The sequence below is a fragment of the Harpia harpyja genome, chromosome 4, assembly GCF_026419915.1.
Source record: "Harpia harpyja isolate bHarHar1 chromosome 4, bHarHar1 primary haplotype, whole genome shotgun sequence".
NCBI classification, from domain to species: Eukaryota; Metazoa; Chordata; class Aves; order Accipitriformes; family Accipitridae; genus Harpia; species Harpia harpyja.
This window is the reverse complement of record NC_068943.1, coordinates 82,505,694-82,521,889: the sequence shown is the minus strand read 5'-3', so window position 1 is coordinate 82,521,889 and position 16,196 is coordinate 82,505,694. Positions and strand designations below refer to the sequence as shown.

Sequence of the window (16,196 nt, the reverse complement as noted above, 5' to 3'; positions counted from 1 at the left end):
TATAAAGAAAAGAGAATTTTTACATTAAAAATATTAGTAACTACTAGATACTTACTCTTCCTTAAGGAAAAAAGAAAAAAGGAAGAACAAGTGCAACTCCAATAATAGAATCTAATAATGACATTACAGACATTGATTTGCCAACACTTAGTACAGGTACTTCATGCATCAAAGAGATGCTTATATGAATGAAGTTAAACATATGTCTTCGCAAAACCAGTAACTTTACATACATAGTGCTGAACCAGGAGCTGCAAAAGCCACATGAAAAAAGCCACCTGGAAAAGCCATAGAAAAACCCTGGAGGCTGGGAAGAGGATACAGAAGAAGGGAGCCAATTTTAACCTTTACTGAATTGTGTTTGATCATATTTGTATGCATCACCAAAGCCCCATCCCTGGAAGTGTTCAAGGCCAGGCTGGATGGGGCTTTGAGCAACCTGGTCTAGTGGAAGGTGTCCCAGCCCATGGCAGGGGGGTTGGAACCAGATGATCTTTAAGGTCCCTTCCAACCTAAACCATCCTACGATCACACATTAGAACAGTTCACTACAGATAGTAGGTTTATGTAAGCTGGCCAATATTTAGTGCACAAAAATCTCTCAAAAATAAAAATGCCAATCATACCTGGAACATAAATCTAGGATGGAGCAATATGGTTTCAACATCTGTCAATATAATAAACAAATGCAAGAATCTGTATCAACACTTCCCATGGATAAGTCACACTAAATAATATTTATCTTTAGGAACTGAAAAAAAAAAATAATATGGAAAAATTCCACATCTTTGGTGGAAATTTAAGTAAAGGCATGCTTTGACTGATAAGGATTAATAATACTGAGGAGAGTGTGATGAAAATGGATCTGGTTAACAGACATGTAAGGCCAGAGAGTTCAGCTCTCTGGAGACAGCACTGAAGACAAACCAACCTCTTCAGAATACAACCACCACAGACCAGAAGAACAGGCAAAGTTTGCCCTCTAGTCATGCTCCAAAGAGCTAAAGGACACCAGGGATCCAGCAACTGGGTATGCACACAGAAAACCACCAGTTCAAGCGAAGTGGCTCAGTCATCTTTGTAACAGTACAGTCTGGGCAAACAGAAGCAGTGAGCGATAACTCACCGCCCTCCATGCACCTCCTGCGGCATCTAGCGACACGACCTTTGGGGTGGGTTGACTGACCCTGGCTGGACACTAGGTGCCCCCCAAAGCTACTCTATCACTCCCCTCCTCAGCTGGACAGGTGAGAGAAAATATAACAAAAGGCTCGTGGGTTGAGATAAGGACAGGGAGAGATCACTCACCAATTGCTGTCACAGGCAAAATAGATGACTTGAGGGAACTAGTTTAATTTATTACCAATCAAATCAGAGTAGGATAATGAGAAAATAAAAACTAAATCTTGAAACGCCTTCCCCCCACCCCTCCCTTCTTCCCAGGCTCAACTCCACTCCCTTTTTTCTCTCCCTCCTCCCCCCCAGCGGCGCAGGGGGACGGGGAATGGGGGCTGGGGTCAGTTCATCACACTTTGTCTCTGCCGCTCCTTCCTTCTCAGGGGCAGGACTCCTCACTCTTCCCCTGCTCCAGCGTGGGGTCCCTCCCATGGGAGACAGTCCTCCACGAACGTCTCCAACGTGAGTCCTTCCCACGGGCTGCAGTTCTTCACGAACTGCTCCAGCGTGGGTCCCTTCCATGGGCTGCAGTCCTTCAGGCACAGACTGCTCCAGCGTGGGTCCCCCGCAGGGTCACAAGTCCTGCCAGCAAACCTGCTCCAGCCTGGGCTCCTCTCTCCAGGGATCTGCAGGTCCTGCCAGGAGCCTGCTCCAGCATGGGCTTCCCACGGGGTCACAGCCTCCTTCAGGCATCCACCTGCTCCGGCGTGGGGTCCTCCATGGGCTGCAGTGGAGATCTGCTCCACCGTGGACCTCCAAGGGCTGCAGGGGGGCAGCCTGCCTCACCACAGGCTGCAGGGGAATCTCTGCTCCGGTGCCTGGAGCACCTCCTCCCCCTCCTTCTTCACTGACCTGGGTGTTTGCAGAGTTGTTTTTCTCACATGTTCTCACTCCTCCCTCTGGCTGCAGTTTCTGTGCCCCAGCAACTTTTTCCCCTTCTTAAATCTGTTCTCCCAGAGGCACTACCACCATCACTGATGGGCTCGGCCTTGGCCAGCGGCAGGTCTGTCTTGGAGCCGGCTGGCATTGGCTCTGTCAGACTTAAGAGAAGCTTCTAGCAGCTTCTCACAGAAGCCACCCCCTGTAGCCCCCGCTACCAAAACCTTGCCACGCAAATCCAACACACCTTTCATTCATCAAATAAATAAAAAATAATTCATGAAGTAGGCTTTGTTTCATTTTGTTCAGGAATACTCCTACCACATTGTAAGAGAGAACATTTCCAGCCAGTACAGAAGTGTTTGATATGCAAAAAATATTTTGCACATGGAGCACAGAATCAGCGTGCAGTCTCTAATCATGTTCCATGAGTCTCCTTCCTTCTTGCAAAAGGTGACGAAACTGCAGATTGTTTCTTAACTGTGATTAAATACCAAAATTAAATTAAAAAAAAAAAAAAAACACCCCCAAAATCAGCAGTACTCTGACATCCCAGAAACTTCCTCGCGATCATCTGACATACCTTTGCTTAAAGCTGCTTCAACTCCTATCACAACAGCAACTCTTCAAGGTTAGCATTTCAGATCCTATCAAGCTAGAACCACCTTGGGACGTAACTTTGGCTTGCCTTATAGCCAAAGAGTACATTAATCTCTCCACCCAAAGCTGTCTCTGACATACAGAGGTACTCTAATGCTTCTTTCAGAGCAGTAACTACAACTTCTGCTGACTGTCATCACACCTCATCCATCTTTTTCTATATTCTTTGCTGCTTATTTTATAACTGGATAGTTGAAAAATCAAACATATTGAAAATGAAATTTAATAAAGTAACAACCTAATAATACCTTCCACCATCCAGTTACACTCTCATCTTGACTTTTATCACCACATTTAGAAGCTTAAACACAAAATGAAATTATGAGACGAGAGGCTTATTTTGCATTCTGATATTTTACAGTAGAACTGGGAATACAGACTCCCTCTATCCCACACAGCAGTTAATATTTCTTCCTTTCACAGTATTTTATAATATTCAAAGGATACCTAGAAGAACGTTCCTTCCCTCTCCCCAAACTAATACAAAAAGCATAACTTTTGCATTGTAGCATCTGTGCCACATGCTCTGCCACTCAAAGTTTCTGCTTTATATTCTTTGTATTACCTATACTGCAGAAAAAAATTATATATTGTTGTTAAAAGATTATTCTCTTGTGGTCCTACCGAACATATTCCTACAAGTTAATCAAAGGCATTGAAGTATAAGCCTTTCACAAATCTCTTCATAACGTAGACTCCAAAAAAGCTAAATTTAGTACTATAAGTTGTGAAAAGCCACCTTGAAAGAATGTTTTCCAAAGAGCTGAATTTACTCTTAAGAGATGAATTCAACTCACCTGCCTCCATGAGTCACAGGCTCCTGCTGTAGTACTGCACACTTGCACATTATACAATGAGAGAGATCCACCAAGTTCATCTATCGATGTCATTTATTGCTTGGAAAATCTTACTGAAATTGTGCCAAGTCACATGATGTGAAAACTAATTAGTAAAGGAGATTTCCTATGGCTTTCTATGATCAACATTGATTAATTTGAAATCCTTGCAGGCAGAATTTCGCTGCATACAGAAATTACAGTTGCAACATTCAAAAAGACCAACAATACAAACCCTGATACTTAGCTTCAACTTTTCTCCATTTTAATTATTTTTACTGCATATGAAGATGTTTGCTTATTTTTGTGCCACATCAAGTTCTGATTACAAGAAAATAGACATTTGCGTGTATAAAAAACAGAAATCCATTTTTTACAGATTAGATTATTCATGTTGTTTAAATCGTCCTTTAAGCTAAGGAATCCAAGTCTGCTGCTTACCTAAGAACTGGGGCTAGTCTTGTTCCAGTAGAGAAAGGCAAAGATCAGTCCTTAGACATTACTGATTTTACAGATGAAATAGTTGAATTCACAGATACAAACCTTTGTTCTTAATTGACTTGTTTGTATTTTTAAAACTATTATAGATATGGTAATTATTAAGGTTTCCTCAGAGATCCTGAAAAGGACATTCTACTTTCCCAACAGTTTGGCTTAGCAAATCCCTCAAGTTGATTATGGTATTTTCTTTTGAAGCAAGTGTACATATTGTTTTTGAATTGTGTATGAGAAAACTTTTTTCTTTGAGAAGTAAGAGAAGGCAAGGTCATTTGACATGGAAAAATGTAACTTTATCCCCTTTGCATGTCAGCATGGTGCATTTCAGCATAGCTTTTGAGACACGATTTGTCAGAAAACTTCTACTCCCTCTACTGGTTCAGCGAGAGTAAGGCAGCTATAGGTGGCTAGTATATACCCACTAGTGGCCATATGAGTAAAACCACAAAATCCCAGATGTATCTAAAATTACACAGAATATATGTATTCTATTCTGTCCCCCTTCCACCCCTGTGTCGCTAAAGTCTGACTGTAATAGTATACTGATATATTTCTTTCCTCAGCCCCAAAAATTCTGCTAGATTTAATAATAGAATTGATGCTTCTGATTTGCTTAACACCTATGCAGTATTGCATTATAAAGCTCAACAACATTGACTCGCCTAGTATGCAGTAAGAAGATTTTGACAAAATCAGTAACCGCTGTGAGCTCTTTTACAATACTTGTCATCAAAATACCCAAGTGTTATACAAAAATGGACTGCTCATATGCAAGGGTAAGGGATGAGGTATTGTCCCCATTTTACAAATATAAATCTAAGGCACACAGATTATGGACAATATTTCTACTAATTTTTGGCACTCCAATCATTAAAGAAGCACTATTTGACAGCACTGACCATTCTTTCCTGCTTCATACATTCAGCAATTGCTTCCTCTCTTTCTTCACTCACCAATACGCTTCCACTTCTGTGCACGTAACAACCAAGTACCTAAATACCTGTCAGGAGAAGGTCTGGAACCCTGATACCACACCTCTTTGTGAGCACCCAGCCAAAAGATCATAGTATCATCCATCGCCTGCACACAGGGCCTGTCCCAGGAGCATGACTTCGCATTTGTCCTTGTTGAACTCCGTAAGGTTCCTCCAGTCTATCGGGATCCTTCGGACTCCCTGCCCTTCAATGTATCAGCTGCTGCCTCCAAGACAGTCTTATCCACCAACCTGGTGAGGATGCTCTACATCCCTTGTCCAGGTTGTTGCTAAAGATGCTACGTACTACTGATGCCAGCATCAACCCCTAAGGAATGTTCCTCATAACTGACCACCAGTTATGACTTTGAACTTCTGATCACCCTCCTTCAAGCCTGACACTTTCTTCTCAGGCTGCAGTCCATCCACATCCCCTCCAGCTGGCCACAAGGGTCTTAGACTGTGTTGAAAGCCTTTCTAAAGTCAAGGTAAGCTGTCTCTACCACCTCATTCCCAACTGCAGAGCCAGTCACTTCATCTCTGAAGGCAATCAGGCTGCTCAAGCACAATTTAGAACTTGATAACTCTTTCTGTGTTGGCTTCTCCCAAAGACCTTGTCTTTCATGCCTGGAAATGGCTTTGAAGAAGTCTTCATAATCTTCCCATGACTCAGCTGAGGCTGTCAAGCTTGTATTTCTCCAGACCCTCTCATTTCCCTTAGAAGGGTATAACGCTTGCCTTTTCCTAGTCTCCAGGGACCTTCTCATGCTTCTTGGCACGTACCTTCCACCTTCCTACATTCTCCTGTGAAGATACAGAGGCACCAGAAGCAAGCTCTGGTGGAAAGCATCTGGAGAATGACTGGGGAGCTCCAACTCATAACAACTTTATTACAGCTTTCATACTACACTATCTACACTGATATTCTTTGCGTGAAGAGGCTGTTCAAAGCTCTTTCAAGGTTTATTAGCAGTTATCAGTACAGTAAAAAGCCAGTTGTGTTCTTCAAGCAGCATTCAGCAGTTACTCAACAGGGATTAAAGCAGCTATGTTGCACAACTGAACAGTACTGTTCATAAAAATACCCTTCTGAAAAAAAAAGGGGGGGTATCTACAAGGAAATTTAAAAATTATTTCTAAAACTTGTTACAATATTCACTATGCAGCTCCATTAAAACTGTTGGCAAATGCAGTAGAAACAAATACCATGTAATATGAGGAAGACAGATACTCCCAACATCATGTTTCCCTCTTTTCTTCCAAGCCTCCTACCCTCCTTCTCCAGTAAGAAACAAGAGCAGCTTCCACAGCTGTACTCACAGCCCCAGACATCCATCACCAGCACCCCTTGCTTTCTTGTGTTGCTCATTCCTGCATGAAACCAAAGCTTATATAGAAGACCAGTGAACTCCATGAGCTCTGGTCAAATACAGCGTTCTGCCAGTACAACACTCAATGGAAAGTATTACATATAACCCACAAAGACAAATGATTGTTACTGTAGTTTCTGACGGCTCAAACCCAAGCATGCACAGTGAAGGCTTTCAGATAAGTTTGGAGTGAGAAAAGGTGGTCGATGGCACAGTGTCAGTGGAGCCGACCACTGCCTAAGGGCTGAGCTCTGAAGGGGAAATGGCACAACCTGCAAACATCACCACTCCTGACCCCTTTAATTTCAAAAATCGATTCCCTTGTTTGCAGAATGGTTGCCCACATAAAGGACCGGTTTAAAAAGCCTTTTTCTTTTCCCTAGAAGAAACTCTCTGGAGGTTAAAGAGCTCAGAACAACGTATGAGGACAGCAGAAGGGGAGATGGCTGCCGTAATGGAAGCAGCATTCAGAGCAGAGCAGGAGGACAAATCAGCCCCCGCTATTAGAAGGGACTTCGGTGAATTAATCTCAGCAATCAGATCTGTAGAATCGCTAATGAAGGGAAAGGTTTGAGAGGGATTAAAGCTGATATGGAAGAACTTGAGAATGGGCTCACTGACCTAGAGATAAATCTTGGATAAAAACCAGCAAGTAGGAATACGTCTGAAAAATAAAATGTGGATGACTGAGGAAAAAGGAGTGCTTGTAGATGCACTGATAGAAATGAAAAATTGGTAAAACAGCAAAAGAAAAAGAACTAGCTCCCAGCAGCTGTAAAGGAGGCAATCCTGTCAAATACCCAGGGCATGCTTTCCTCTCTTTTTTAACTATTTGAAACAAATAGAGCAACCAGCATAGAAGAAATACATCAAACATTTTTCTCTCGCTTCCCCAAACCCATGTACCTAATTTTACAGTTTAACATTTTTGAACAAATGGGACAGAGTCTGAAGATTCTTTCATTCATTTTGTCTTGGGAGAGGAAAAAGAGGAGTATTTCTGATACAGGCTACTTTAATGAAAAGGGAGGAACTAAATAAGAACTGCACCTGTATCAAAACCATAAATATACCTGATACACAGAGCCTGCCTTTCAAACAATGTTACATATTGAACAGTTCAACATAAGTGTGGAAAAAGGATTTAGAAGTCGCCAAAACTTAAGCCTCATAGTAAAGAGCCCAAAATAACAGCATTTCAAAGACAGGGAGATTCTGCTCTATCATAAAAATCAGACATTAAGAAACACTGCATTCTTTCAATTCCCCCACAAAAAATAAAGCCTAAAAATTGGGAATACTGAGAGGAACTACAAGATTATGAGTATGCAAGAAGATTTAACTGAAAGAAAACATAACAAGTTGAAATATTCCAGATTCTAGAAATAATGCACTCAAATGCAGTTATCTGGTGAGCTGAAATGTTGAGAAAAATGGAGGAAAGTCATATTGCAAGGCTTGAAAACAGGGGCAAAGAAAAAAGGAGTTTTATAACTGTACCACAATAAGGGAAGTTAGAAGAGGAGGGTCGAAGCAAGGAGGAAGGCTTAAAATATGGCTCTAAAAAACTTTGCACATCAAATCATTTAAGAATACCATGTAACACCATGAGATGACAATCAGGAAATGTTGAGACAGGACTAAAAAAAAATCCCTTTCCAGAAGATTAATATATCTACATCTGTATTTGATGAAAACAAAAAACATAAAGAATAAAACAATAAATTAAATCTCAAGAGGGTGGAAAGAGCCACAAAGAGGGTGTGGGAACAAAACTCACTGAACGGTGCTTCAGGTAATAAAGTCACTTTTAGGGCTCTGGAAACACAAGAGGTGGGGTGAGGATATCCATTGCTTGTTACTCGTAACAGGATGGAGGCAGCCTTAGTCAACACACTTGTTGTTACAGCTGGTGATGGTCAGATTTGTGAAAATATTGGCAAGGCTTAGGCTGACAGAGCTGGATTATCCCCCACTCCCCCACATGTTCACACACAGAAGCATAAAACAATAAGGTTGATAAACTCTAGTGGAACAGTTGAGTCGGTTAATAAAAAATTATAAACACAGTAAAGGACTGAACAGACCTGTCAAATAAGAATTATTTATGAGCTATAAAGCAAGTTAGGTTAACATCTGTGCTGTTATTAAAAATCATCAGAAGTAAAGAAATACGTATTAGAATAATATGGGCACAAGCTGCTAAAATTATCTCTACCATAGCTGTGCAGGAGAGAAGCAGAAGCTTTATCGTCCATGCATCTTTTATTTGTCTGGGAAGAGAGATTGGTATATGAACAAGACATAGTCTGACCAAGTAAATATGCCTTACTAAGAAGAAAAATGGGTGCATGTCTACACACATACCTTGCCAATATAATTCCTTCTTAAGAAGAAATACACTAAATTACATAAATGAAAAACAAACTTTCAGGAAGGGTCAGTTCATTCTTAATAAACTCAAGGACAAGACTTCAGCATGGTCAGAGGAGCTATGGATTTGTCAACATACTCGAGACTTGTTTAAAAAATGGATTTATGAATAACTAGCAAAATTTTGGAAGAAAATGGTCTGAATTATTATTTGGATGGAGTACCTTGAACATGTGGATACATTTGGTATTCAGTACCACAATACATTCTGTAAGTCTGATAGGTCCTTTTAATATCTTGCTTCTAATACCTTCTTAAATTAAGTTATCCCAACATCTATAGGACCCACCAGCTGGATCTCATCACTCAGCAATTTCTTTCAGAAATGAAATCCAAAAAGCAATTGTGACCTTCTAAAACTCTTTTGGGGTAAAAACTATGCTTAGACTTCCAAAAGAGATCAGATAGATAAGAAACTGCATGGAGTTCTGGCAAAGCAGTGATGAGACCTTCACAGAAACGCCTTTTATCTTAGAAAGGCAAGAATCAAAAGAGAAGAACATTTGACAGGGGCTCTTTTAGTCCTGGAATTAAAATATAAAGTGGCAGGTTCCAAAAGACCCTATAAATACATCGGAAGTTAGAAGTAATTGGCTCTCCCGTGAACCAGGAAAGAAGAACAGGTTTTAAAAACCCTACATCAAAAATATTATGAATGACAGGCAGGCTCCTAGCTGGTAAGCTCAAGATAAAAATGGTGTGCATTATATCAGTTAAGAACAAGTAAGATATAATTCCTAGCCAACTCAGAAGAAAAAAGCAGAGCCTTTGGGCTAGTTTATAAAGGATTACATGCCTCAGATAAATTTAACGTGCAAAAAAAAGACAAGAGTACTTTAAGAATCTACCTCGGCCTCTGCCAGAAATAAAAGGCACAAATCCTGGACTTACACCTCACAAAGTGAGGAGAAATATAAAACCAAATAAAATGCACAGTTTTGCAGCTGAGTTTTACTAGGTTCTAAAGGGAATCTGAACTCTTACAGTAGTATTAATTTAACGTGGTAATGTAAGAAGGAAATAGTCCACCTGCTTGGAAAAGAAACAAGGATAATTATAATAAGTAGAAAGATTGGATCCATTACACAGGCTTATTTCACTAACGTGATACTGGAATGAATGTATTAGCAGACTGATTTGATGTAAACTAATTAAATACATACCCAGATCAATGAATGTTTAGTATAAGCAAGCAAACTGCAGATAAATATGAAACAGGTCCTTGATAAACAGATAAAAAACAATAGAATACCTTATAGTCTCTGCATTCAGAGAATAGAACAGAATTGCCCTGGAAGGGCTGAATTAGGGGGAGAAAAGCCTCAGAAAAATTTCTGACAAGCAGCAGCATGCAGCAGTGCCTACCTGCAGGTTTTAATGCAACTGCTTGCCCTAGCCATAGGGCTTCTGGCCACAATAATCATGCCAAATCTTCAGCCAGAAGGGATAAAAGGATGGGGCAAAGCACAGTCCTTTTACACTTTAAAACAAACATATCCTAAGTAAATTTAGTCCTGGATACACACTGCAGTCAGAAAACTTACATGTCTGCATATCTCTGTAAATTTATTTAGAATAGAAAAATAAAGGTAATATTTAACTACATTCAGATCACATCTCAGCTTTACAGACACTGTTGTCTGGTAGCTTTGTGGAATATCCATTTATGACAGATGAAAATACAGCCTAATCAAAATACTATTGCAGTCATAATGCGTCCTCAAGGCATTACTGTAAAATATCTTGAGTCACAAGAGAATTTTTGTTAAGACAAGAGATTAAATATGTGCACAAATACACATGCACAGAGTTATACTGCATACAGTGCGCTGCTACAAAATCCTATCAGTAGAGTTTTGAAAGTACATACACACAAAATTAACCACAGGAGATTACACAATCTGATGTTGCAGTAGAAATTCATTTATTTTAATTGGCATTACTGCATGTAACTGTACATTCATACAGATGTAATTGGTATTCTTCTTTTATAAATATTTTGTGTGTTCCTGAACCACAATACCATAAAGAGTACCTAAGAAAAAAAAACAACACCCCAGCTGAGTCAAAATAAATTTTAACCACAGTTCTTCAGAGAAGTTGCTCAGCAGTTTCTGAAGGAGGAATAATAAGAAGGCATTTTACTGTTACCACTACCAGTGTTCTTTTAATCATGAAGAATTATCAAAACCACATCACAACATCTAGGGATTGTTAGCTTGACTTCACTGACCCCGGTTGCTAACTATGTCACTGCAAATGAAAGAAACTGCAAAGAACAGTAATTTCAAAGGCCATTGTGCTCACTTGGATTCCCCAAGAAAAAAAACACAATACCTTTAACCCTCCTTCAAAGGTTTACTCCCGCACTGGAGTGCAAAATGACTGGAGTGTAGGAAATTAAGATACACACACTGCAATTTCATTCAAACCCACACGCACCAGAGACACCTGAGTGGGCTGTCACCTACCTATGTAATTTAAAATCATTACATGGAAGGTGAATCAACAGCAGACCTGAAACCTCTAATAGATTACTTTCACAACACAGAACTTATGATTTTGAGTTTGCTCCCAATTCCCAGAGATGGGTGTAGCTCTGCATTGCAGTTTCCCTGTGAACACGGGCTGTTCTGGAAACATCTGCCTCTGCTGCCAGGGCAGCTCACACTCCCTCTCCTCTGGCTCTACCCTCCAGATCACACTGCCCCGTGATGTAACAGCTTCTGCGGCCACAAGGCACGTCAGAACACCAAAACCATCAGGGAAACTTCATTTCCAACTTCTAATTAGCAATCTAAATCATGTTAATGATAAATATATTTTTTTAAATGCAATAAATACCTAATCTTGTTAAAGCACTTGGCTGAAAAATATCCAGAACCCCCAGTGTCCCACCTATGCCCCCACAAAACCTTAACAGTGAAGGCAACAGTGATGTAGGTGACCTGAAGGTACACACTCACCATGGGAAAACGTTCTAGAAAATTAAACGCTTGGACTTGTAGTTATACATGTGCATTTATCCAAGGGGGTGGGAGGATTCCTCAAGATCCTTTCCTTTGCATACCAAGAGACCAGGAAGGAAGGGAGGACAAAGAGAAAGGGAGCACGGAGGTTTAGGGTAAGCAAAGCAGACAAGTAAGATAATGAGTATCAAGTTGGGTTGTTCAGACCAGCGCAGGACTGCTCTGTCACTGCAGTGAGAGGGTGGCAAATTCCTTTTGTATATTATTAGATAAGCACTCTCCTTTTTTATTGACTTTTAAAGCATGAAATTTGTAGTTCGCCAAAATTGCAAAGCAAATAAATAAAGCAAATTTCGGGCTTATAATGCTGTAGGCTACACAGAAATGTACCTGGAAGAGCTACTGATTTTTTTACTTACTGTGTTGCAAAGAAATACAGAATTAAATATATTTATTAAAAAAAAAATCTAAGCAGCAACGAATTCATCTAATGCCATGTTATAGTTTGATAGACTAACACTTATCTGAAAAATTACTTTCCAGTGGAGGGATGTTTTCCATTTGGACACTGTTAATATAACAAACCTTATCATCTCCTTTTTCTATTCCCTCTCCTCCCCTGAAGAATGCCAACAGAACTTCTCAATAAAGCAACTTATTTCAAAGGCAGAAACGCAATAAATTAAACATACAGTATGGTCATTAGGCATTAGAGAAAACCTCATCTATTAAAGACTCCCATATTGTTTTTTAAGAAGACCCATCTCTTTTTCTGTTTTGCTTAAAGACAGAAGTACAAGCATATCAAATCTTGTTATTTCAGAACTTACATTTTTCATTCACAAAATAAGAAACACATATTTGCAAAGCTCCGCGCATACAAGATCCTTAATATTTCTTCGGGAGATAAGCCAAAAGGAATACTAGGGACTGATAACAGAACATCTGACAAAGATGCGGCTTCATACAGAAACCACAATTTAAGATATTTGTCTATTTACAGTTTTCCAAAGATTGTGAGTATCATCAGAGGACCTGTACTTTCCTGAGCTTTCAAAATACAAAATCACAAGAGGACAGAGCCATCTACTCGCGTGTCTTTCCCAAACCTGCCTTTTTATGCAGGTACCTCCCTCATATTAACCACTCCTGCAACAAAAGACTAAGGAGTTCATAAGGAAAGAAAATCTCCTTCATAAAACCAGTGAATGACAACCACGACCTCAGGCTGGAATTACTTAGGGTGTCTTTGCAAAATAGACATTTTTCGCACTATATGAGATACACACCAATTAAAATAACTAACGCAAGGAAGTCAACACCATGACACACTGCTTAAACTTTTCATGACAAATATCTTCAGGATCAACCAACACAAACTGGGACTCTCATCAGAAAGCAGACTCTAACAGACTACTGATGTCTAAGGACCAAAACGAAGTCAGCACCGCTAGCAGGCAACTTCAGGACACAGCGAAGCCGTACTGCTGAAAAACACAATTCCCCTTCCCCACATAAAACTCAGGGTACTAAGATATTAAAAGTGGGGGAGGGGGGAAATTCTGGCACTGTGAGAAATAACAAGTTAACTTGTTTCAACCAAGGGAAAATAGCCTGGTTTTTCCATTGCATTTATCACCATTGTATCTCTGCATCTTCACTTGTGGTTTCCCATGGAATATACATATGCACTATTTACACAGACACACAAGCACAAATAAACACTGTATCCCAAAATATTCAAAATGTGCTGCCAGATGGCTTTAAAAAGAAAAATGAAAGATCTAATTAAGAGCTCTTACACTGCCAGCACTCCAATTTTGGAAATAAAAACAGAAGTTAAATAAGAAGGTTTTTAAAGCATATCAATATTTTTATAATGTTTTGCTTCACAATTACAATCTCTGCTAACCTCCTTCATGGATCAAACAGGCCAAGCCATATGAACCAGTGCTAACTGTAAACTCCTTTCCTGGGATGGCGGAAAAAGGAGACTAACAGAACTGGTGACTAAATTTGGGCGATTTCTCCTTAATTCCATCTCTTCCCATTCCTCTCTCTCCCTCCTGTTTAAAAGTAAAAAAATAAAAACAATTGCTACTGCTGTCACAAGTATTGCCTGTAATGAAGAAGATTTCACCGCCGCAAGTTCTCACAGTCATTTTCAAGGAAAAAATTTTTATTTTCTTAATTTCCATAATTGAAACATGAACCTTAATGTTAGTTTACTACAGGATTATGTATAAATATTATTTGTTTTTCCCCTACATCTTATTTCCCCAATAAAAACAGACTGTGGTTTACATACATTTTAAAATAAATATACGTATATTTTTAAATATTAAATCACAGCACAATATTAAAATGACCTATGATGATGTTTTGAGTCTACAAGATCATCAACTGAGTACATCTATTCATTAAAAAGAAAAAAGACCCAGTAAGACCGAAACACACATAAAAGGAGTACTTTCAAAAACTGTAAATAAAACACATGCATGAGGAGTTGACATTTACTTACCACTGGACCTGTTTTTGCGGTTTGACTTCCCTCCTGTAAGAAGCATCTTGAGACTGTTTCGAAACATGGCGATCCTGTTCCACTTTGTGTATCCCAAAAACTGTGTAAAGCAAAAGAATAACAGATGTAAAAAAATCAACACTCCAATTTGGTCAACAGGAAACCATTGCAGAGAAGCAGTGAGAAAGTGCTAAAAACAAGATTAAAAACTTAGAATGATGAAAAACTATTTTGCGAATACATTTCCTAACAATAGACACCAACATCCACATAAAGCCTACCATTCTGTTTGCTTTCATTCATCCAGGCTATTTCCACGACAACACAATTCCAGCACTGCTAGCATGACCTACCTATTTTGTCAAGTGATTCGACCAAATTATTATCACACTAAACTGAGAAAGACACAGCATTTAGCAAACTCTGCTTCCATTTCCCATTACTATTGGAGCCAAACCTATCAGAAAGAGTTGCTACCCTTCACATTGCTCAGAAAAAGTCAATCTTGCTGACAACAACCCACAGACTACAAAAGCTGTTGTCTTTAGCTCCTGGGCTAGTTGACTGTCAAATTCTTCTGTGAGTTGAATAAATTGTCATGAGCAGGAAAGCCACTCAAACCCAGAGTTAACAGACACAAAAATCAAACAGGAACATTATCCATATATTCTCCTTGCTCTATATGTCTCGGGGTAAAAAAAAAGTTGTCTCTCTGCTGTTGAAGATAAAAGAATGAGCTTCTGGGTTCACCAGACACACTGACAGCTTGTTCTGGTGGAACATCCTCTTACTAAAGTAGGTAAACCATCAAAACAGCAACCACAAAAGCAGCTCCTAACTAGACCAAAAGAATAGTAAAGAGTCTTTGATCAGGACATATAATAAATCACAACTTTCCTTATATTGTACACATAATATTCCATAGTTACAAGGTAACACATTCATCTTATGGAAAGACATCATGAAATTTTTTCCTGCAACAATATTAGGTTCTTCTTGGAGGATGCTCAATAAATGCTATCTTGAGTTTCTTCACATTTATCTAATACTTTCAAGTACATTCATACAATAATACCTAGTTCAAAGAGCTTTATATGCATATTTAAAGCCACTGAAACTCCTTTTAATATGACTTACTCACTTACTGAGAGATACTAATATTCCAAGGCAGTAACTCAGAGCACACACATAACGAACACCAGCAAGCATGCACGAATGACATTAACTTTAGCCTTTCCTGACTTTCAGGAGTTCCCATTTACTTCTTAGATTCCACAAACAGATTTGGGGGTATGTTTGCCTCCATGCATGTATGCATGCATCCATGAATATTAAACAGGAAATACAGTACCAGTATTTCCTTTGCATCTATGAATCGCTTGAGTATCATCTGGCATCTTTCTGAGGCCTTGCATAATGACATCAAAGCACAACGAGCTAGTATTCAGGTTTATTCCCAGGGCTCCTAAACAAAGCTTAGACCCCTCTTCGAAGCATCCTACTGTTACATGACTACAAAAAAATTTCCATCTGGGCACAAACACAATTGTCTTAAATTTGAATTCTGTTTATTTAGTTTCTTTAGATGGCTGTTGTGTTCCAGCTTGCAGCATAGAAAGAAAACTTCTGGGTTTACATATCCTTCCTCTCTTACAATCTGTTATTAATAAACTCCTTCATATACAACACTGTTTGCAACATCAGAAGGAGAAAATATGAAGTAGACATTAAACACAAAGAGGAGGCAACCAAACTCAAAGTGTTATTTATTCTAGAACATGGTAATATTATAATCCCTCCAACATCCCACTAATCCAAATGTATTTATCTAGGCTTTGAGCAAGACAACAAGGCGGCAGTAAACACCTCCTGCTACTCTTT

General features: G+C 39.3%; 1 protein-coding gene across 14 annotated transcripts in view; it reads right to left on the bottom strand.

Annotated features, from left to right (window-relative positions):
• The window catches only part of TANC2 (tetratricopeptide repeat, ankyrin repeat and coiled-coil containing 2), a 273,282-nt gene that overhangs the window by 200,900 nt on the left and 56,186 nt on the right, over nt 1–16,196 (bottom strand). For all 14 annotated transcript variants that reach the window (XM_052785087.1, XM_052785092.1, XM_052785093.1 and 11 more), the window contains one exon: nt 14,316–14,415. In XM_052785087.1, the coding sequence (XP_052641047.1) occupies nt 14,316–14,382 (67 nt within the window). In that variant the 5' untranslated portion in view covers nt 14,383–14,415. The remainder of the gene's footprint in view (nt 1–14,315; nt 14,416–16,196) is intronic.